The 22,041-nt window shown below is 32.6% G+C and overlaps 2 protein-coding genes across 2 annotated transcripts; both read left to right on the top strand.

Moving 5' to 3' along the window:
• Positions 1–849: 849 nt before the first annotated feature.
• LOC123906636 (oleosin Ara h 10.0101-like) lies at positions 850–1,455 on the top strand. Its single transcript, XM_045956589.1, has one exon. The coding sequence runs from the start codon at positions 850–852 to the stop codon at positions 1,453–1,455; it is 606 nt and encodes a 201-aa protein (XP_045812545.1).
• A 2,384-nt stretch (positions 1,456–3,839) lies between these two features.
• Positions 3,840–17,729, top strand: LOC123906637 (protein RST1). Its single transcript, XM_045956590.1, has 25 exons — positions 3,840–4,435; positions 5,846–6,130; positions 6,268–6,351; positions 6,505–6,781; positions 7,283–7,533; positions 7,786–7,969; positions 8,063–8,247; positions 8,364–8,464; positions 9,061–9,136; positions 9,980–10,111; positions 10,197–10,278; positions 10,396–10,468; positions 10,689–10,848; positions 10,933–11,063; positions 11,334–11,425; positions 11,765–11,856; positions 11,931–12,146; positions 12,277–12,354; positions 12,694–12,876; positions 13,206–14,084; positions 14,192–14,488; positions 15,228–15,887; positions 16,086–16,236; positions 16,381–16,499; positions 16,902–17,729. Exons 1-25 carry the CDS (start codon positions 4,043–4,045, stop codon positions 17,262–17,264), a joined length of 5,544 nt encoding a protein of 1,847 aa, XP_045812546.1. The 5' UTR covers positions 3,840–4,042; the 3' UTR covers positions 17,265–17,729.
• Positions 17,730–22,041: the final 4,312 nt, after the last annotated feature.

A 22,041-nucleotide genomic window follows, 5' to 3' on the forward strand; every position in this document is an offset into this window, starting at 1 on the left:
TAATCTTTTTAGTCATGTTGAACTTAAATGAATGATAAATTCTTTCTAAGAGTTTTAAAGTTGTTACATGCCCAAGTCGATCAGGATCAAACCCAAAAAAATTCTGGTTAAACTAGAAGAGACATGTGTCATCTCACCTAAGTGGTTTTGAGTTAATTTATTGTTAATTAATTATTTTTACTTTATTTTCTTTATTATATAGAAGAGATATGCGCCATCACAAAAATAAGAATACATGTTGCCGTAGAATTAAAAGAAAAAATCATTTAATTATTTTAAAAAACCAGCTTATTTAATTCTTTTCTCTTATCTTTTATCAAATGTATGCTCAAATTCTTGTAACTAACCAAATATTTTTCAATATCTACATTATGATTCCGACTGGTCTCAGGTTCGATTCCCACTGGTGCCAATTTTGGTGGGCTAAGTCCATACAGAGCAAAAAAAACTCTGGCTTTAAATGGGGCCCTCGTAAGTGGGCGGTGGAATTGGTCCTCTTAGATTAGTCAGTCCTAAGGCCGGATACCAAGTTTTCAAAAAAAAAATATCTACATTATGATTTGATTTGATTACTCAGAACACGTACAGTGTAACTTTTTTTTACTGAGTATACTAAATAAATCCTTAATATAGTAATATATAGTAGTTTTTGTAACCAAGCTGTCTCCCTGAAACATGTTGCTCATGCAAACCTCTTACTCACCATGTCACACACACATGTGTCAATACACCATCATCTCCACCGTAGTATAAAACCAACACCTTCATACACACACCAATATTAATTATAGTATCTTACATAATTCATTCTCCAATAATCAAAACCTTGTTTTATTTTGTACACTCAAAATGGCACAACCTCAAGTTCAAGTCTCAACAACGACACACCGTCAAGAAACTGCTACCTACCCACCACAACAACACCTTCGTAAAGATGTTTACGAAAGTGTTAATTATCCTGACCATCGTCGTTATAACGACCGCTATAATGATAGTGGTCGTTATGATGGTGGTATTACCTCTTTTTTGTCCGAGAGGGGTCCTTCGGCCTATCAAATTCTCGCCACCGTTGGAGGATTTTTCATAGGTGGTACCTTGCTTTTATTAGCTAGCATTTCATTTATCGCCAGTCTTATTGGATTGGCGATAATGACACCACTTTTCATCCTTTTTAGCCCGGTTTTGGTCCCTGCTGCCCTTACCATAGGGCTAGCAGTGGCCGGAATATTAACCGCGGATGCTTGTGGGTTGACGGGACTTATGTCATTGTCATGGACCGTGAGATACATTAGAGATTTACAAGAGGCGGTGCCAGAACAAATTGATTCGGTGAAGGGACGTGTCGCGGATGTGGCTAGTTATGTTGGACAAAAGACTAAGGATGTTGGACAAAAGACTAAAGAGGTTGGACAAGACATACAAACAAAGGCACATGAAACTAAGAGATCAACATGAATAATTAATCATGCATATCATGAAAGAAAATCATAATTAGTTGTGGTTAATTTAAGTTTTAGTATTAGCTAAGTATAAATATGGGAAACTATAAATAAATCAAGTATGCACTTTGATGCTCTTGAGGACTTTTTCATTTGTTTCGTGTTATGTGGGTTGGTTTCCTAGGTTTGTGTTTTTGTTGTTTCATCACTTGTGTTGTAAGTGTGTATTTTGTTGTGAGTGTATTTAATTTGTTCACTTGGATTGAATAATTGAATTTCACCTACCTGTTGCATTATACTCCAATATTCTTTTATGTCTATTCTTATAATTGAGTTTTGGATCTAACTCATCTTTATAAAATCGGATTATAAGGTGAGGATTGCCTCTAGTATATAAACACTTAGTCAGGCCATCTCTCAACCGATGTGGGACTCTTAACACATCCCCTCACGCCCAGCACTATTGGGCTTGGTACGTGTATATAAACGGTGGGTGACCTGATAGCGGAAACTTGATAACAGGTGGCCAACGGATCGTGGAGAGCTCTGATATCATCTTAGAATTGAGTTTTGGGCCTAACTCATCCTTACAAAACCAGCCGGCTTGTAAGGTGAGAATTGCCTCTAGTATATAAACACTTAGTCAGACCATCTCTCAACCGATGTGCACTCTCAACATCTATATTATTTACACATTTAAATTGAAAGACAAAGAGGGTATATTCAATTCAATGGAAAAAATGGTTTGGGTTGAGACTTGAGAGGCATATCGAATATTGAGAACCGTGCTTTGTTTCTTTATATTGATTAATTTGAAAAATTGAATCTACTCATTTGAATTTGAATAAGATTATAACAAGAACTGTAAAAAAAAAAGATTATAACAAGAACTATACACATGTTTAATTAACACCCACTCAAGCTGAGTTTTTTTTTGCCAATATATACTAGAATTTCACAAGCTTTTATGAAAATGGAATATGTAATTTGACATTTTTATTTTTATATCCATTGTTAGTCTCTACAATCGTATATGGAGAGAGCTTTGTCGCCGCCTTATGTAATTTTACATTTTTATTTTTTAGAGAGAGCTTTGTCACCTTTTATCTTTTACTAAATTAGTCTCTACAATTGTACATATATCCGATTCTTTTTGTGGGTTCTTTTTCTTTTAAAGTTCGTAGTGTTTTTTTTTTACTCAAAAAGTTCATACTTAAACAAGTGTGTAGTCTGTCATTAATCATTCTTGATCAACAAGAGACGTTGAATCATAATAATTAAGAACACTATGATTGATCAAAAGAAACTTCTAAACATCAAAAGAAACTTCTAAATAGCTTTAAAATCACAACACAAATGGAGTTCTTCGTGTGGTGGGTGTGCATGGTGGTTATGCCAAATTTATTATGGGTGTGAACAATGAGAGATTAGTTTGCTCTCTTTTTGCCCTCAAAAATGGAAAGTTGCCTCATCTTTTATTCCTAGCAATATCAATGGCAAATTTGAGACAATCTCGTTTGATTTATATAAATGTAGGTTTTCAAGACTAATTTTTAAAGTAATTATTTCCGTCTAATGTTTGATATAATTTTACTTTCTATTGTAATTTTTGTCTAATGTTTGACGCATTTAATTGTAATTTTGATTCTTGAAAAATATTGGTTCAAATTCTAGAATTTGAAACCCCTAGCTCAAATTATAGAATCTGAAATAAGCAAAATAGATTCTAGAATCCAAGCAAGAATATTTTTGAAAGGCATACAATTCTAGACCCAAATAGGTAATGCCGACCCAAATCATGTATTGGACTTGTTAACCTCGTATTCGACACATGAGGTTGAAAAGTTCTCTTTTGATCACGGTTTTTGGCTTTCTCTTTAGTGCTTGGTTAAAAGAGTATGTTGTTGGTTAAGATGTGAGTTTTTAACTTTCAAGTATTGTGTTTATCCTTAGTTGCGTGTAATCATGTTTGTCTCTTTGATTGTTGTTTGTTTGTTCATTCTCAACTTGTCGAGTTAGCCGTGATCTCATAGATGTACAAGTCATGTACAACCGGACAAGTGAAAGCTTAAAATTGTATTTGTTTTATTATGCATTAATTTTGCACTTTATGGTGTAATATTTGACTTTTAAGCTTTTTGAATGAATGATGCTTCTCTCGTTAGCAAAAAAAAAAAAAACTCGTATTCGACAAACAAAAATCTATTATTCTTATCATATGATATATTTTTATTTCAATAACATTAATTTAATTCAAATTTAAATTAGAATTAATTTATATTATATTTATTTAGTATTAACCCTCTAATTCATATGGATTGAATTGAACACATGTTCACTCCAAAAATCCGTCCTAAAAAAACTTATTAACCAGAAAATATCATTTATACTTAATTTGTTAGGTGAGTCAAAAATATATAATTTGTTAAAAAAAATGGTCTGTAAATTATAATTATAAATACAAAAAAGTTTAAAATTGGATCATAGATAACTTTGATTGTTTGTACTTCAACGTTCAACTTCAACTACAAAGTACAAACAAGTACACATAAGTGCTTCTGCGAGTAATCGATTTTCAGAGTTTCCAATCTTCGACTCTGAAAATGGACTCTTACGCTCCTCTTCTAGAAAAAACCCGAATCCCTCAACCAGCACTTCAAAAACTAGCAGTCATTTCAATCTTCTCGAAGCTTCGATCATCTTCTAATCATCTCAATTTCGAATCCGAATCTGGAAAACGCGCGATTTTTCAATGCCTCACTTCATCTTCTCCTAATGTCATCGATGAATCGGTTCGTCAATTATGCCGTCTTGTTACTGACGGCGTAATTGAAGTTTCTAATGGATTGTTGGAGCTTCAATCTGCACTTGAAGGATCCGATTTGAAGTTTGTGAATGTTTTTGTTAAGGGTTTGTGTTTTCTTGTTCGGTTTGGTTTTCAGAAGAATAATGGTGATTGGAGCTTCTCTTCCATTCATACTCATCCTTTTGTTATGGTTAACTTCTTTTTTCTTTTTCTCTCTATCTCTTTTTAATTTTATATACGTATCCGACTCTGCCCGGTTAAAAATAGCGGATAACTGATAAGTTAGTTTACATAAGACTCTGTTTGGTAGAAAACAGTGGATAACTGAGTTTATAACCGATAGCTGATAAGTTAGCTGATTGATTTTGTAGTGTGTGATAAAGTTAATAGTTGAGCTACTTATAAATATGAGATGGCATAAAGAAAGTATTTTTAGTTAATATTTAATATTTTTTTTCAATAAAGATAGTAGGGGTAAAATTGAGATGAGAAAAAATGATAAGCTACAAGCTTTATAAGATAGTAAAAATGAGCTATGAGTTGTAAACTACTATTAGCTATAAGATAGTTTATTGTGCCGGCCAAACAAATCGTAAATAAAGCTAGGAACGTCCGTAATGTCTAGTTGAATAGGCAATGAAGAGATTATTAAGCTAGGAACAGTTTTTGTGGTTACTCGAATTCGAATCCATAATCTCCCTTTGTGTGTGAGTTTTGAAGTGGTGTTTCTCAATCTGTCTACAAACCCAAAAAAAAAATATTATTGTTAGCAAGTAGCAACACACCGGTTAGCACACAGCCCTTAACAAACTTTTTTTGTTATTGGTTGAAATTTATGTCAATATCACAAAATTATTGGTATTTTAGTGTTTGTTGAGAAACGTTATTTAGAAAATCACAAGGAATTAATGGTGACAAGAATGTTCATGTTCATGTTAGTAATTAGACAAGAGTGTTGTTAAATTGTTATCTTGCATGAGAATATATGAAGCTTTAGGATGTGTTTGGTTTTCCGTTGATAAAAAATTATTTTAAATGATTTTAGTTAAAAGTGAGTTGAACAAAAAAATTTGAGTGTAAAACTAAAAATCACGTTTGGAGTCAAAAGTTACAAATTATAGGTTCAAGTTAGAATGAATTATGGAGGAAAAGTCAATTCCATTTGACATCATCCAAACACGTCAAAATTAATTTTATGTGTCTGGAATCACTTTTGACTTTCCCTACTGTGGAACCAAACACATAAAAAATGGTAGTGATTCATTCCACATGAAATATGTCAAATATGGGATGCACCTTCAATCTAAAGCGTCAATGCTACATAGTGTATGAGTGAAAGTTTATGAAGTTGTTTTTAATTGACATGAAAGTAGAGCAAGAAATAATTCTTTGAATGATTGAACCTTGGTGTGCAAGCAAACTGAGAGCATGTCTGGTTTTTCAGTATTTTGCCAACGAAAAGTGAACTTTGATTATATGTTTTGGTAAATTATTTTAGTCCATTTGTAAAAGTAATTTTAGATTCAAAAGCAAGTTGGATTTTTTTTAGAGTATCGTTATTGGACTCTTTTTTAAAATGTTGAGTCTTAATCTTTGGCAGATATTGTTGTGCCGGGTGGAAGTTCAGTCTGAACTCCTGCAGCAAGTGTTGCTGTTTATGTTACAAAATCAGCGGCTGGGTATGATACAAGTTTGTGAGTTTTTAAAGCCCCTGTTGGACTTTTCGATCATAAGATTGTTAGCTTCGGAGTCATCCTCTTCTTCATTCGGATTGCAACTGGTATCGTCTATGGCATCCTTCTGTTGCTCATGTCCAAATGAGTCCATGCCTGTTCTTAAGCTGCTAATGGGATGCCTTATGTATCTTCCACATGAGACCTCTGAAGTAAGTATAATAGTGGGAAGGAGCATTGGATGTATTGGTTAAATCAGCTTTCGTTCTGGTCATTATGTTTCGTTACTGTAGTGAGAGGTGAAATTATATAATCATCTTATTGCTGTCTTCTTTTTGGTCCTCCTCAGGACTATAGAAAATTAGTATTCGTTGTAGAACATATGGTGGAGGCTTATATTGCGGTACTGAAATCTCTGGCTGGAGAGAAATTGGTATGTATCTCCCTTGTAATTTCATTTTCATGTTCACACTTGTATTCATCACTGTCATGGTTTTTTATTTTTTTTGACTAATTCATGATTTAGTTTCCTTGATTAATGTAATTCATGCCTTGCTCTTGTATTGATCTTGATCCTTGTTAACAGCTGATTACTGAGGCTCAACTATGTGCAATTGAATTTCTGGGAACAATTATGTCTCTGTTGACATGTCTTCAGTGGCACTCTAGTGGTCATGAGCCCATAATTGAACTCTCAAGGCGGTTGTTATCTGTACAGAAAGATCTTGGGTTGCGATGGGAGCCTGGTTTGTCAAGGACTATGGTACCATTATTTACGATCCTTGTTCAATCAGAACTTGAGCACGAGCAAATTTCTATATCTAAACTCCTCCTCTTAATCCTTAAGTGGAAATACGATAAAGGTTAGCTATAGCTAAACAATTTTGGAGTTTATGCAAGCAATGAAACTAAATGCATGTGACCAAAAGTATGAATTTCTTTTACTGAAATGACACCAGTTATTTTTCGAATTTTCCTTTTAGTCGTTTGTAACATGTTATGAACTTTTCAGCAGACTGCTTTTGCATAGTTTTTCTGTCATATTCTGATCAACTGAGTTCGTTTTTTTAGGTGACTGGTTTTTGTAATTACTGGTTACTTAGTTTTTTCTGTTTTGACGAAAACTGGCTACTTAGTTAGCATTTGGATTTGAGGCTATGCGTACCTCATATGTACCGTCTTCCAGGATTCTGAATAACCTTCAATAATTTCGACACAAGATTATCTTCCATTACAGCATTATTTCATACCCTAATTTATTATTGCTCAAATTCATAAAATAATCCATGTACTTATGCTACTTTGAAGCTCACCCTCAATGTCATCATTTTATAATTCATTTATTGTAATAATTGCCAATGCAGATTATGCTATTGACAGAAATATGTCCTCTCCATTTGAAGAGATTTTGTTTCTACTTCCCTTTGTAAGCCTCATGTCATCTCCTTCTAAATATGTGAAAGCATTGGCCACCGAGTTGCTTCTTCTCTTGGAGAAGTTCCTTGTCAAGATGTTGGTGGCACCAAAACATAAATCAATCATTGAGGAGGGAAATCATTATCTTAGCACACCAGGAATTATAGTTTTGAGACTTTTGCGACATTTGTGGTATCAGGTATTTCGTCTGGCATATAAAAAATATTTCCTGCTTAAAATGTTATGTAGATTATCTCCACAAATGATATTTATTTCTGTTCTGGATGGAAGCATTAGTATACTGTTGTCTTAAATGAACATGTGATTACATGCAAATTTGCAGGTTTTGTGCTTATAAAGAGGGCAGCCAAATAATGAGAATTATTACTAGTTATTGTTTTGCACACAGCAATAATTCTAGTTTATAAATTCTATGCTTCTGTTGTTTCAGGATGGAGAATCTTCTTCCAGAATTTCCCTTCTGAATATGGCTTTAAAGGACATGAATGAAAGTGAAATAATGCCTGATAAACCAATATCTTGGGTTTCTCATCTAAGAGAGTTCTGTTTGTCAATTGTTGACCGACGAAAATCTACATTGCCTCTCTTGCTTCCTCAAGAATTATTTTTGACCGGTATAACCCTTTAGCTTTTGAAAAGGCGTTAGTTAGCATAGTTGTGTTGAAGGATGTAAGAGATTGATGTCATCTCAATGTCTTCCTTTGCAGAGACGCCCTTACTCAGTGCTGTCCTCAGTGTTTTATTGATACATCCATCAATGGGGGCTGCCGCTGTCGATTCCTTGTCTTCCATTGCCGTTATGGATCCCAAACTAGGAGTTCCTTTGTTGCTAGAAATTATGTTTTACAGTAATATATTCACAAGAAATGATATCATTTGCCATGATATGCTGGTAAGTCCTCCCTTTTGCACTATCACTTATTGTGTGATTATGTTGTTCTGCTGTGTCCATCATTTGTAATATCAATATATATTTTTCCCTTCCCTTATTTTTAAATCTTGTTGCAGCTAAAAATCTTCGAAATGCTACCATCACTTGCTTCACACTCAGCAATGATTCCACTTGTGGTTCAAACTATCTTGCCAATGCTTAACAAAGAATCCAAAATGTGGGTACTCTGCTAGATTGTGTATTTTGTTTGCTACTTTATTGATTTTTATTTTGGTGTTAGTTTTGCCTTGTGGCATCCTGCTTTTGTTTAGTAACAATGTTTTTTTTGGACAAGTGTTTTAGTAACAATGTTGTACCAACAAGGTCCCTTTTTTAGCATTCTAACATAGAGAGCATCACTAAAAACTGTTGATCTTACATCTTAGCGTTTGAACTCTGAGCTACAGTTCTACTGTGGTTGTAAAGATAACCAGTGTTAATTAAAAGCCAATTCTTTATCCATAATTACCATTGCTATTCCTTTCTATTATTTTCAGAAGTGTTACTAGTTTTACATATTCTTTCTGAGTGATATATTCTGTCTGTAACTGCGCTCGTGCATTAAAAAGTGCTCTTTGGAATTTAGTACGGCTGTACAGATGAATGTTTCTTTTCACCTCATTAATAAGAGGATGTTTGGTTTTAAGATAGAAAATTCATTTTGGTCCTCATTTTTTATTCTGGTCATAGAACTAAAATTTTGCCCTCATGCATTCTTCAAATTATTGAATATCAATACATTTCATCTGTAAATGTTTCCCCAAAAAAATGCAGCTCATTGTATGCTACGGGAACTCGATTGCTGTGTCGAACTTGGGAGATCAATGATAGAGCATTTGGAAGTTTGCAAGTGAGCTTTTCATTCCACACTTTCCTGTACTTCCGACACCACCACATATTATTATGGGTGTATTGTATATGCATATTTATATTTATTTTATGCAGTAGATGAGAATATTTACATGGTAAATGATTAAAGAAATGGAATTTTTTTTTTTTTTTAATGGCTAAGAAATGGAATTGTTAATATGATGAATCGAAGCTGTAAATGTTTCTTAAAAATTATCTTTAAGGAAGGTTGCACACATCAATGATGTAATACCAGCATTCCATTCTCCAACTCTTCATTATCTGTTGAGTTGAGATATTGTGTTAAACTCCTATTGAAGTCAATTTGTAGTTCGTTTACTATATATGCCATCTCTTAGTTCTTATGAGTAGAATCTATTGCTTCATGCCAAGAAATGGGTGATGCATGGAGGACATTAGTTGTTCGAACATATATAGTAGCTAACTTAGTTTCTAGTTTTTTCTGTAGCTGTTAACTGGAAATTAGTTTATTCCTGACAAAGCCTATATATGGCTATCCAAGACCTATTTTATAAAAATGTGTGGAATGCTCTAATTTAAACATAAACACTCTTTAACAATTACAAACATGCACTTTTTCTGCACCAGTATACTGTATTGTTGAATTGTGCAGGGTCACAAAATTCTGCACAAATTTACTAGGTTTACTTGCAATCTGATAACTTTTGGTTTTATCGTATTTTCTTTCCGCACTCCCTATTTCAAAGCCTTTTTCTGTTGAGATGCCAATTTGTTTAATCTGTAATACAGTTTCGTACTGTTTTTTCGAGGTCTTACTATATAAAACTTTTCCTAATTTGTTATATATTTTCTCCTTGTCTAGGGTGTCCTGCTCCCTAAAAGTTTTACTGATTTCGTATCAGACAGAGCTATCTGTATCAGTTTGGCTGCTTCCATTCGAGATGTTTGCCATAAAAGCCCTGACAGGGGTGTTGATCTTATCTTGACTGTTTCGGTATGCCCGACTGCTTTCTTCTTTCTCTTTTTCCAATGCATGTTTTTTTCCCTAAGAAATACTGATTTTTTATTCAAAAATACAGTCTTGCATTGAGTGCCAAGATCCTATAATTAAAGCTCTTGGCTTGCAAAGTCTTGCCCACCTTTGTGAAGCAGATGTGATCGGTAAGGAATCGTTACTTATTCATGAAGCCTGATATTAGATTGCATTACTTTTCTTATACTCTTTTAATATAATAAAATCAAAGCATTCTAAATGGGTATGTTGTCTTGTGTGTCTAGATTTTTACACTGCATGGGATGTCATTGCAAAGTACGTGCAAGGTTACAAAGATGATCCTATTATTGCGCACAGGTAAGAATGTTACTATGCAAGGCTCTAAGCAGACATATGTTTTGACTGTAACATGGATGGTGGTTTGATTTCAATAAGAAAAATAGAAGGCATGGTTTAGAGCCTAAACTGAATATTTAAAGACACTTAGATTGAATTGTTTTTCCCCTTGATTAATTCATAATTTCCAAAAATATTCATTTGTCATCCTTAATAAAAGACACTTCCTGTCTTATGGCAGCATTTGCCTTCTGCTAAGGTGGGGTGCGATGGACGCAGAAGCATATCCAGAAGCATCAAAGGGTGTGCTGCTAAATCTGTGGGATTTAGTTACCTCTAGCCATGGGCCAAAGTGGGAAAAGACAAAAATATCAGCCCTGGAGGCACTTATTCAATATGAAGTATAGCATTGGCGCAACTATTTGTTGGTTTAAAAATAAGTAATTTGCCCTTTTTCCATTAATAACCGTGTTTCCAAATTCCAGGTGTCACAGCTTGAAAAAAGTATTCCAGATTTTAAGAAAATGAATTTGGAGCTATTCTTTTCTGAGACAAGCCCCACGGTACTCAAGGTTATGGAGGATTTTCATGTCAAGATTATAACATATGAACACATGTAATCATTATATCCTTATTAGGAAAAACACAAGTCCCACATTGAATAGAGATAAGGCCTGAAATGCATTTGTAAAGAGTGACACCTCTCAACTTACAAGCCATAATAGAGACATTACTACAATGTAAAACATTATTCTTTCACAATTGTGGCTTGTAACATGAGGGGCGACACTCTTTATAAAAACTTAATGATCCTACAATCAATTTACGGATCTGCTGAATGTGATGGTATGATTAAATTTGATAATTTTCCATTTATTTACTTTAGAAATCGTCGAAGGTTGGTCAAGGGGAAAAGACTTGCAGGAAGTAAAATTGAAAAGTTGGTGGATGTATTTCCACAGGCTATATTCTCTTTAGGTATGGTTGTATTGGCTGTCCAGTGTGTTGTTTTCCTTCAAGAATACTAGTGAGAAGAAATTCAGATCAGATAGTGGAAAAAAAAGAGGCTTGAGTTATGTTTCTTTAATCTGTCATACATACATGCATAAAATGAAGAAAAAAAAAATCAATATATTTAGATTTTGCTGAAATCTGAGCGAAACTGAGTGTATTGATATGATCTAAAAAGTGAGTGGTTCCTTCAATGGAACGGAGGAAATTCTGCCACTAACTATTTTTATCAAACTCTGTCCTGTTTAATGTCATTTTCATGCGTTATTTGAATAAAGCTCTGATTTGTAAGCATTCTATTTGCAGGAAAGATAAATGAGGCTATAGAATTACCTGGTGCAGCTTTGTTATGTTTCTCTTTCACTCCTAAAAATGTGAATGAACATCAGGCATCAAAAGTAAGATATCAGTACATTAGATATATTCTCTTTATATCTGACAACACTTTTAATCTGATTTTATGACCATTTAGAGGCCAAGATATGTACATGCTGCTTATGAGAATGCCCTCAAGGAAATAGCTGCTTCTCTTCACCTCTCGAGAAATATCTTGCTTGCACTTATGGCACTGCAATCATGGAAAGACTTCATGCGGCGTTGGGTGAAGGCTTACATTCTGTCTTATGATGCTAAGGCACAACTGAGTGTCCTAGATAAAACTTCTAAAGCTGCTACCGATATTTTGAAGGTCAAGATCTGTGTTTTGTCATTTCAAAATATCCTTGTCCTCCTTACTAATCCGTTAGCTGCAACTGCAAGTACAGTACAAGTTTATGTCATATCTGATGTAGGATTTTTCTTATATGCATTTCATGCAGAGTATGACAGCAATAGCGGATAAGGCTATACCTAGAGCTGCCGAAAATATCGCACTGGCCATTGGTGCACTCGGTCTGGTGAGAAGATTTTTCATGGCTGTACCCATTTTTCATCTTTATAGATTCTGACTAGTCGTCTTCTCTGTTACGTTATGGCATGCCAACGTATATAAGCCATTGTCGGGATAGTGGAACATGTAATTCCACGGGTTTTAACAATGTTTTAAATGAACAGTTTTACAATATCGATGATCTTGGAAGTAATTCAGTCTCAGAATGTTGTATATTCCCTTATTCTGTTGTAGTTACCAATATCTAGGATTTCATTTAGAACTATTCTTAATTCAAAAGGAATTATAATTTTCTAATTTCTAATAATCTTTTTGGTTGGTATTTGGTAACATATGTTATTGTCAGGTTTTGCCTCCATCTGTTCACACTGTTAAATCTGCTGCTTCAAAATTTCTTTTGGAGTGGTTGCTCCAACATGAACATGAACACCGGCAATGGTCTGCTGCAATTTCTCTTGGATTGGTTTCAAGTTGCCTTCATGTAACCGACCATAAAGAGAGATATCATAACATCACTGGGCTTCTTGAGGTAGTTTTTATTTCTTCTTTTTGTCTGTCTATTGTCTCAATGTTTTTTAAGATCTAGATAATCTTCTTTGTTACATTTAAATATTGAAGCAGTTGCTTACCGTGCCTTATTCCCGTTCCTTAGCTTTTGTTGGTCAAGTCAAAACTCTTAGGAGAAATAAGTTCAGACCTCTAAGAGATTATGGTGTATACATAGATTCCTATTACATATGTAGGATAGTAAAGAAGGAAAATGAAGAGGGCTATGACATACATAAGCACACACACATCGAGAAGCTAAACCAGTAAGATTATCTGGCACTCTGTTTCACTAATTTTGTGATCTTCCAGGTTCTTTTTGTCAGCAAAAGTTCGCTTGTAAAAGGAGCATGTGGAGTTGGATTGGGGTTTTTGTGTCAAGATCTTCTTACCAGAGTTGAAACTGCTGATGACTCTACTGTCAAAACTGAAACAGAAAAGGTTCCAGAATCCAAATTACTAGGAAGAATTGTTGGAGCCCTAGCTACAATGATACAGCAGAGAACCAAATGTTCTTTTGATGTTTTGGATAGTTTATGTTCCTGCTTTCCAGTTGATTATGATGTGAATGCTAACATATTTGAATCGTCATCCGAGGATAGTGAAGACTCGGAAGAAGATATATGGGGTGTTGCTGGACTTGTTCTTGGTTTGGCTACCTCCATCAGTGCATTGTACAGAGCTGGAGAGTTAGAGACTGTTATCAAGATAAAAAACTTGGTAATATCATGGCGTCCATACATGAATTCACTATTGCAAGGCGGGAAATCCGATATTGTTTTAGCCCTAGGATCTTGTATTGCACTTCCCACAATCGTGACTTTTTGCCAGAGAATGGAATTGATGGATGATAATGAGTTGGACCATATTGTGCTTGGCTTTAAAGAGTTTATTTCTGAGTTAATATCTGTGAAAAGGTCTGATGTTTTGCACCATAGTTTACTGATGGCGTCGTGCGTTGGAGCAGGGACAGTAATTTCTTGTATACTGAACGAAGGTGTTCACTCTATTGAGGTTGAACATGTTAAATGCTTACTTGAACTATTCAAGAAATGTTACTCCAATCCTTTCCATTTTCTTGTTCATCTTGGTGGTATGCTAGGAGTAGTTACTGCTATGGGAGCTGGTACGGGGATTTTGGTCTATATGAATTTTCCAAATTACACTAGGCAATCTACTTATCAGAAGGAGGTAATTTACCTTAACATAAAATTTTTATCGTTTGTCTCATCATATATTTGTGTTTTTATTTTTTTATATTTTTTTTATATTTAAATATCTTACCATGTAAACTCCAGGATTCTTCTACTGTCATGGGCCCTCTCCTTTCAAGCTCTGTCATTGAGCCATATTTGACATCACTGGTGCAAGAAATGTTTCTTGTGGCACAGAATTCTGATAATCATCAGCTACAACAGTTTGCTTCCTGGGTACTTGCCTTCCTTCGACATCATATATGGTCCAAGGAACTTTTGGGGGTTGATGGTGATAGTAATGTGGGTGAAACAAATTCAAAACCTGTTTCTCATAATTTTCCTGATGACAGTGTGGTTTTGAACCTCAGTTTGTGGCTTATGGAGTTCAAATACACCGAGGTAGATTTCTTGCCCATATTTTGTTTATAAATGTTTGATGTTCATATTTTTTTGAGTGAATTGTACGTTTTTAAAATATAAAATATTCATTATTTGTCTTTCATTTTTATCATCCGTGTTTCTCTCCCTCTGTAACTCACATTTTTCCCTTTGTAATACCTTTCTTTGCTTGATGGGAGGCTTGTGTTCCTGTGTAATTGATTTTTGAAGTTGATATGAACATTTTATCTTTGAACTATGTGAAGAGTTTTTTTTTCATGTCTGGGAGTTGGAAAACTACTTGCAGCTTAAATTCTAAGTCATTCTCCAAATATGGAAACTATGTTATACTTATCTTTAATTCTGTTGATCATTCTAAAGTTTGTTTCTTTTGAATATCATATCGCACATTAAAATCAATAGTTGCGATCACTCATAAATTTTTATTCTTCATATTGATTGGTTTCATTTTTCATCTCGTTAGTTTATTATTATTTCAATACTAGTGACTATGCTACAAAATATCGTAGTAGTCGTTTTTGTTCTTTTCATTTCAGTATTTGGAATTGCAACAACAGTGCTTATACAAGAAAATGATATTGAATATTGTTGCTTTTGATTATTCTGTGAAACTCATACTTGTACTTCATCTAATTAACTTATGCTGATTCTCCTAATTAACTCTCTGTTCTTGATTAGCTAAGTTGTGTGCTTTTGTTGGTCTCTCATTTTTCTCATTTTATGTCTTGTTCAAATTCAGCCAGGTAGTAGTGTACATGCTGGCACAATTGTTGCTATATTAGGGTGCCTTTCTAGAGCTCCCAGGTTGCCGAGCATGGATTGGGGGGGAATTATTAGGCGTTGTATGAGATATGAGGCCAAGGTTACTGAGTCATTAGCATCAGATTCTGTTTTTAAGAAAGCAACTCTAAGGGAGGAATGTGTGCTGTTTGCAATAGCTCATGCAAACCAATTTGATTCACTATTAACTTTTCTTGACGAGATATCCGACTTTTCCAGATTAAAGACGCTTGAAATAAATTTGCAGTGTTGTCTGCTAGTTCATCTAGCAGACCTTGTAAAAGTATTTTCAAGCTCCAGGCTTGAGAAGCTATTTGGTGATGTGGGTTATCACTTGTCTTCATTGAATTCATACAAAGAGTATGATACTTACCAGAAATGCTTGTTGCGCCTTTCAAGCTGGAAGGGACTCTGTGAATGCCTGGACGAAGTTTCTGTCGACACTTCGGGTCACATATCCCATGTTGAGAGATGCATGGAGGTTCTATTTACCTTATTACCAGTTGTGAAATCTTCTTGCAATGTAGCGTCAGGGGACACAAGTTCTGTAGAGGAATGGTCTGAGGCTGTAAGATGCTTAGGGAAGGCTCCACAGGGTTGGTTATTGGATTTCCTGAAGGTATGCATACATTTGATTGCACCTCTTTGTCAGCTTTTCCCATCAGAACAATAATTTTTCAAATGTTATGTTTTGTTTTTTACTTTAATTTATTCCTCTTTGGCGTGATTCTAATTGATTAGGATCAAGCTTATTGGATACAAAATGCCTGTAAGTATGTTTAAGTTATGTGACCTAAGCAATCTTTTGTAACCACAGGTTTCACAAGAGGAGTTTGTTCAAAGTGCATCCAAATCTATTGAAGTCCAAAACAAGGTCCATGCTAAGATCAAGCTTGTGAAGACCGGTTCTCTTCCACTAATTGAACTAGGAAAAATGAAATCAAACATATTGAACTCCAAAACAGAAGGTGGTCATTCTGCTCTTCACAGTAACTCAGATTGATTGGGACTGAATCAAATCTGAGTTTCTATTTATTCATTCACTTGAAAAGTGTTAGGAACTTAAAAACATATTGAGTTTCTGTTTATTTATTCATTTTAAGTTTTTGCAGGATTCTGGGATATTCTCTTGGAAGTTGCCGCTGTTTTATACCATGCAGAGATAAGTTTCAAAAGACAGTGGCTTATTGATGCTCTTGAAATTAGCTGTGTATCCAGTTTTCCTTCTACGGTACGAAACTCCTGATTGATATCTTAGTCAAAACTTGCTGGGTAGTAATTATTATGCAGATCTTGCCTGTCCGGTTGCAAAATAATAAAAATAATAATAAATCAGCAAAATTAGTATCTGATCAAATGGTTGATATTTCATTTAATCGAAGTGTGTGGTACATTAATTTTAAGACATTTCTATGTAAAACAAAATTATCTTGATTTATGGTTAAAATTGTTATAAGCTTTTGATGTACACATGAATGTCGGGCTTTTCTATGCCACTGCTCTCCACCATTGATGGACTTTGGTATAATTCTATATCACGACATAAAGAAAATATCTTTTACTCCTTGATATACAAGTTGAATTTTTTAACGACCCTACTCACTTTATATCCATCTCTTCCATTATTTTGCAGGCACTGCAGTTTCTTGGTCTGCTATCTGCTACCTGCTGCAAATATATGCCCTTTATGATTGTGGACCAACAAACGGTACTGAATGATCTACCAGTCACACTTGTGTCTCTTCTAGCAGATAGAAACTGGAATTCTGTTGCGGAAACTGTTGTTTCTCATCTCTTTTCATCGACAGAACGTATATATGATTGGACAATGCACATAGCAAATGGCTCTTACGATCAAGGTTCACAAACCATTGATGAAAGTGAGAATCATATGGCCGATTTTCTCCTGCAAGTGATGCATCATACATGTGTGTTGTTAAAAGGGCACTTGCCATTAGATAAGCAGCTTAAGCTTGCCAGCATGGTTGTTGCTTGAAAGAAAATTTCTGATAATTACATTACGTTAGTCGGAAGTTTGTCGCCATATATCATTTGCTTAGAGGCAAGCGAACATCATGATGCCAAGTAAAACGTTCCAAACATGGAGTAGTGGAAAATGTTCCGACCAACATGACTTGGTCAAAGATTGTGTAATACACTCAAAAAATTTATTTTGGGAACTAGTTATCCGGTTGAAGAACGACTAATCGAGACTAATTGCATTGTCCACTAGCAGTAATACACACAATTTGAGAAGTGGGGTTGAGCACAGAAGCAGCTGTAGATATTTTTTACTTGTCCAATTGAGTGAAATTAACATTTTGTTTTCTTAGACAAGCTTATGTTGTATATTAGTGCTACCGTTGGCATTACTTGCAAAGATGTGTAATGCATTTCAGTTAGGTTACAAAGGAAGAAAATTTAGTATATTTAGCTTATGAAATGATGATTTTAGAGTTGAGATTATGCTTCCATTAAATTTTATTTTTATTATGAACTGCAAAAACTTTATAATAAATAAAGATAAGATGTGAAAGTGAATATCTAACTTAAAATTAACATATGTATAAATATATAAACATGTATAAATATATAAACAAAAAATGACACGTACTATTAAAATCTTTTACTAGTAAAAGGAAGGTTGAATTGCTCATAGGCCTTCATTGTGATGATGTGGCACCTCTAAAAAAACTCCATATTTTTATTGAAAATTTACCAACTTCTCTTAATTATTATTAAAAATATCTAAAATAAAATTTATCCTCCACAAATTAAATTTCATGTCTAATGATTAATACATGAATAGAAAAAGAAACCCCCATAATTCCAAAAGACTATATTTTGGCATATATAAAATGATAAATATGGATTAATAGAAAACGTAAATGACTAAATAATTAAGAGTAACCTAAATATCCATATACTTGCCCAAATAAAAAACTTAATTCGTATATATGGATCAATAAAACATTCATACGTAAAAACAAAAAAAATATATCCATGTCACTAAAATATGTACATATAAATTATATGTATATATAATTTTTAGTATTGTTATTAAATATATATAATCTAATTTTCTAAAAAAACCAAGATAAATCATATTAATATATTATTACACATTGCAAGAGGTTAAATCAACAATCAAACGATTAGCTTATCAAAAAAAAAAAAACAATCAAACGATTAATTACAAGGGATAAAAACAATTATGATTGACCCTTAGATATTCATATGATGCAACTATAACTGCAAAATTATTATTATTATATTATACAATTAACCCTCATGATTGTTGGAGTAATTTCATCAAGTCATGTCTACTCTTGAGTAAATCAACTACACTATCTTATTGTTTCAAGGAAAAATGTAATTCTATTTTCAAATGTATTTTCCTCATTGTTTTTGGGATAGGTTCTTTTTTTTCTTTCAAATATAGCAATGAAATGTATATTCAAGAATAACATTGCGACAATGAAAAATATATATAACTGCAATTTCTTAACTTTTTTTTAGTGGTACTTGGTTTTAATAGAGAAGATTTGGAAATGTAATACAAGTTGGTCGTATGAAGCAAATTTGGAAGAATTTAATCTCTACTTGGTTAGAGGTGTTTTCATATGCTTAATCATCTTGGTTAGGATTCAAATAAGTGGATTGGGCTGGTACGAAGGTTTTCAAGTTTGCAATTGAGCTAAGTTGTATTTTAATTTCTTTATTACTTTTAGAATAAACTCATTTAAGTCACTAAGAAAAATCGTAAGATTCCATTTAGTTTCTAAGACAAATATTTTGTTTGATTGATGAAGGAAAAGTGGCGTAGCAATTTAGTCACTACTTTACAATTTATACTTTTTTATTACACCAACATTTTAACTACTAATTTTGATATTCCATTGCTTAAAAAGACACATAAAATTAAAGATGCAAACAAATTAAAGAGAGGATAGTGGCATAAACCTCACTAAGAAAAATAAAATTAAACCAAAATAGAAAAGAAAAAGAATTAAGCATATGGTGAAAATGATAAACGAAACCACTAGCTAAATAATTCTGACAAATAAAAGGCAAAGAAATCTTAATAAGTAATATAAAATGTTATATTATATTTATCTATTTTATTATTTAAATTACTCTCTAAGCATAATAGTATTTAGAAGATAAGATATTATAGTTATGAGTGAGTACATAGTGAGATAGTCTTAAGAATAAGATGACATGTTGAATGTTAAATTCTTATAATATCATGCAAACTAAAAAAAGAAGAATAGTATTTCTTAATCTTTGTACTTTCGAACAGGTGGAGGGTGTTGAAGCCCTAGATTTAGACCCCCAAAAATAATTTTTTTGGTAAAGGATTTAGGCCCCAAATTTTTTTTATCACCTTTATACTATAAGAAAAGTTTACAATCTCTATTAAAAAACCTTTTCATCATCTCTTTTAATTAAATTAAATCATTTTAATTTTAATTATCAATATATCAAATTATCACTATATAACTTCTTACACAAGGGACCAACTAACTAAAATGAAAAATTAAATTAAAAGGGACCAACTAATATATAAGATTTATATAACCACAAAATATTCATGACTATTGAAATTCTTTCAATACTAATAAAAAAAACGTGTGTCTCTCTTCATTGCATAGTTAATTGGTTCCTAAATGAAAAATTTAATTAAAAGGGACCGATATAACCACAAAATATATTCTTTCAATACTAAGAAAGAAAAAAAAAATGTCTAAGACTATTGGAATTCTCTTCATTTCATAGTTAATTGGTCCCTAAATGACAAATGAAAAATTTAATTAAAAGGGACCAACTATCGATATCGATTTATACATATCCATTAGAATTATCAAAAATTGGATGGATTTTCAAAAGAAATTGGATGTGGCACTCTATAAAAAAAAGTTTACAATCTCTATTAAAACCTTTTCATATTTCATATAATAGAGTTACTCTAATAATAAATAATAAAAAATAATAATATATTAAAAAAAAACTAACACACTTTATTGTTGTTGAATTGAGACAAAAATGAATTGCAAGCAATGAAAGGTGGAACGATGCATCATGTTATTGTTTTATTAATTGCATTGCAATATATTATTAAAATATATATTGTATGTTACAATTCCCTATTAATGCAATTGAAAACAAAGAATTCTTGGAGACACTAATATTGAATATGTAAATTTAGCTAATTATCAAACACAAGCTCTATATAAAGTTAACCCAAAAGCTAATTATCACCACCATATTGAATATGTAAATTTACATTGAAGTCTAGCTTCTATGTTTTAACAAAATTTTAATTTATCTATCTCATGGCAAAAACTCTATGGTTTCTTTGTCTGACATCTCCATGAGAAAAAGTTATGCATCTTCACCTTCCATATGTTAAAGTTACACATTATAGTCTCTTGAATTGATTTAAAAGCTATTGTGTGCATATATATAGTTACATCATAAGTATATTGGTTTTTGTCTTTGGTAGGTGATGGTGTCTAACCTCTTAGAATATCAGGTATGTCTACATGTGATTGATTAAGAAATTGATATACATATATGTGATAGTTGCCTATTAATATGTTTGTAAATTGGAATTTTTCTACTACTCTGAGTTTAGAACATCTCTAATAATTTTTTATATTTCTTTTTTAGGTTGGATATTTTTTTTAAATATCAACCGATGTTTTGTTCGATGATTAATTAAACTTTGAGTTGAATCGATTAATATGAATATGACTATTTTTTCATGTGAAGGAGGAGAACAGGATAAAACATACTTCTATTTTTGCTTACGTTGCATCCTTGCTCCTTATAAAGCCTATGAAATGACACCTCATGTAAGGATGTGTATTTAACTCTAATGGGAGTTTGTAAACCATCATGTTTTTTATTGATATAATGTTTGTAATTAGACAACTTTTCTTTTTCATTTATTATTTTATTAGTCTAATGTTTTAGCTTATTTGTTTCTTATTTTCTTTTTCATATATTATTTTATATAAGGTAGAATATTTGTATAAAAAATTGTTGATTAATAGGAATATAATTATTATTTTTCATGTGAATAAGTTGAAGAGGATAAAAGAGACTTCTATTTATTGATTTTGAAGTGCCTTAAAATTTATATAGATCGAGGGTATATTGATGTTGGAGGCATTCAATCAAAAGAGGACAATCCAAATAATTTAGAAATATAAATATGTGTCTCATTTTTAAATATTATATTGTCTACAATGTGTAGATGATCTACTTGATCTCGATCAAGAGAAATATAGAAACAAAAACAAAGTAGAAATTAAAATAAGTTTTTTTTTTGTAGTTGACACTCAAGTCATGCGGTTCTTATAATTGTAATACATACAAGAAGTATATTGATTCAACTTGACTTAGAGGTTGTCCAAATATATAATCTCCATGCATTTATCGTATAACATTTGCCTAATCCTGGATGGTTCAATATGAATATATATGAATTTTAATAGACGGTCCTATTTTAATCTACGCATGTCATCTTATTCTTACGACCATAAAATGAATCGATGAAAAGAATTGTGCTAAATACTTTTTCCTCCCACTTAGAATTGTACTAAAAGCTTTCTAAATTAAATTAAAAAAAGACAAAAATTATTAAATAAAAATTGTTGATGCTCATTTGTCAAAATAAATTTTAGAAATTATTAAAACCGTAGATGTTAAAATATATTTACATATATTTAGAAAATATAATCACACATATATTTAAACATATTTAC

Source organism: Trifolium pratense, linkage group LG2 (assembly GCF_020283565.1).
Source record: "Trifolium pratense cultivar HEN17-A07 linkage group LG2, ARS_RC_1.1, whole genome shotgun sequence".
In the NCBI taxonomy this organism is placed as follows: domain Eukaryota; kingdom Viridiplantae; phylum Streptophyta; class Magnoliopsida; order Fabales; family Fabaceae; genus Trifolium; species Trifolium pratense.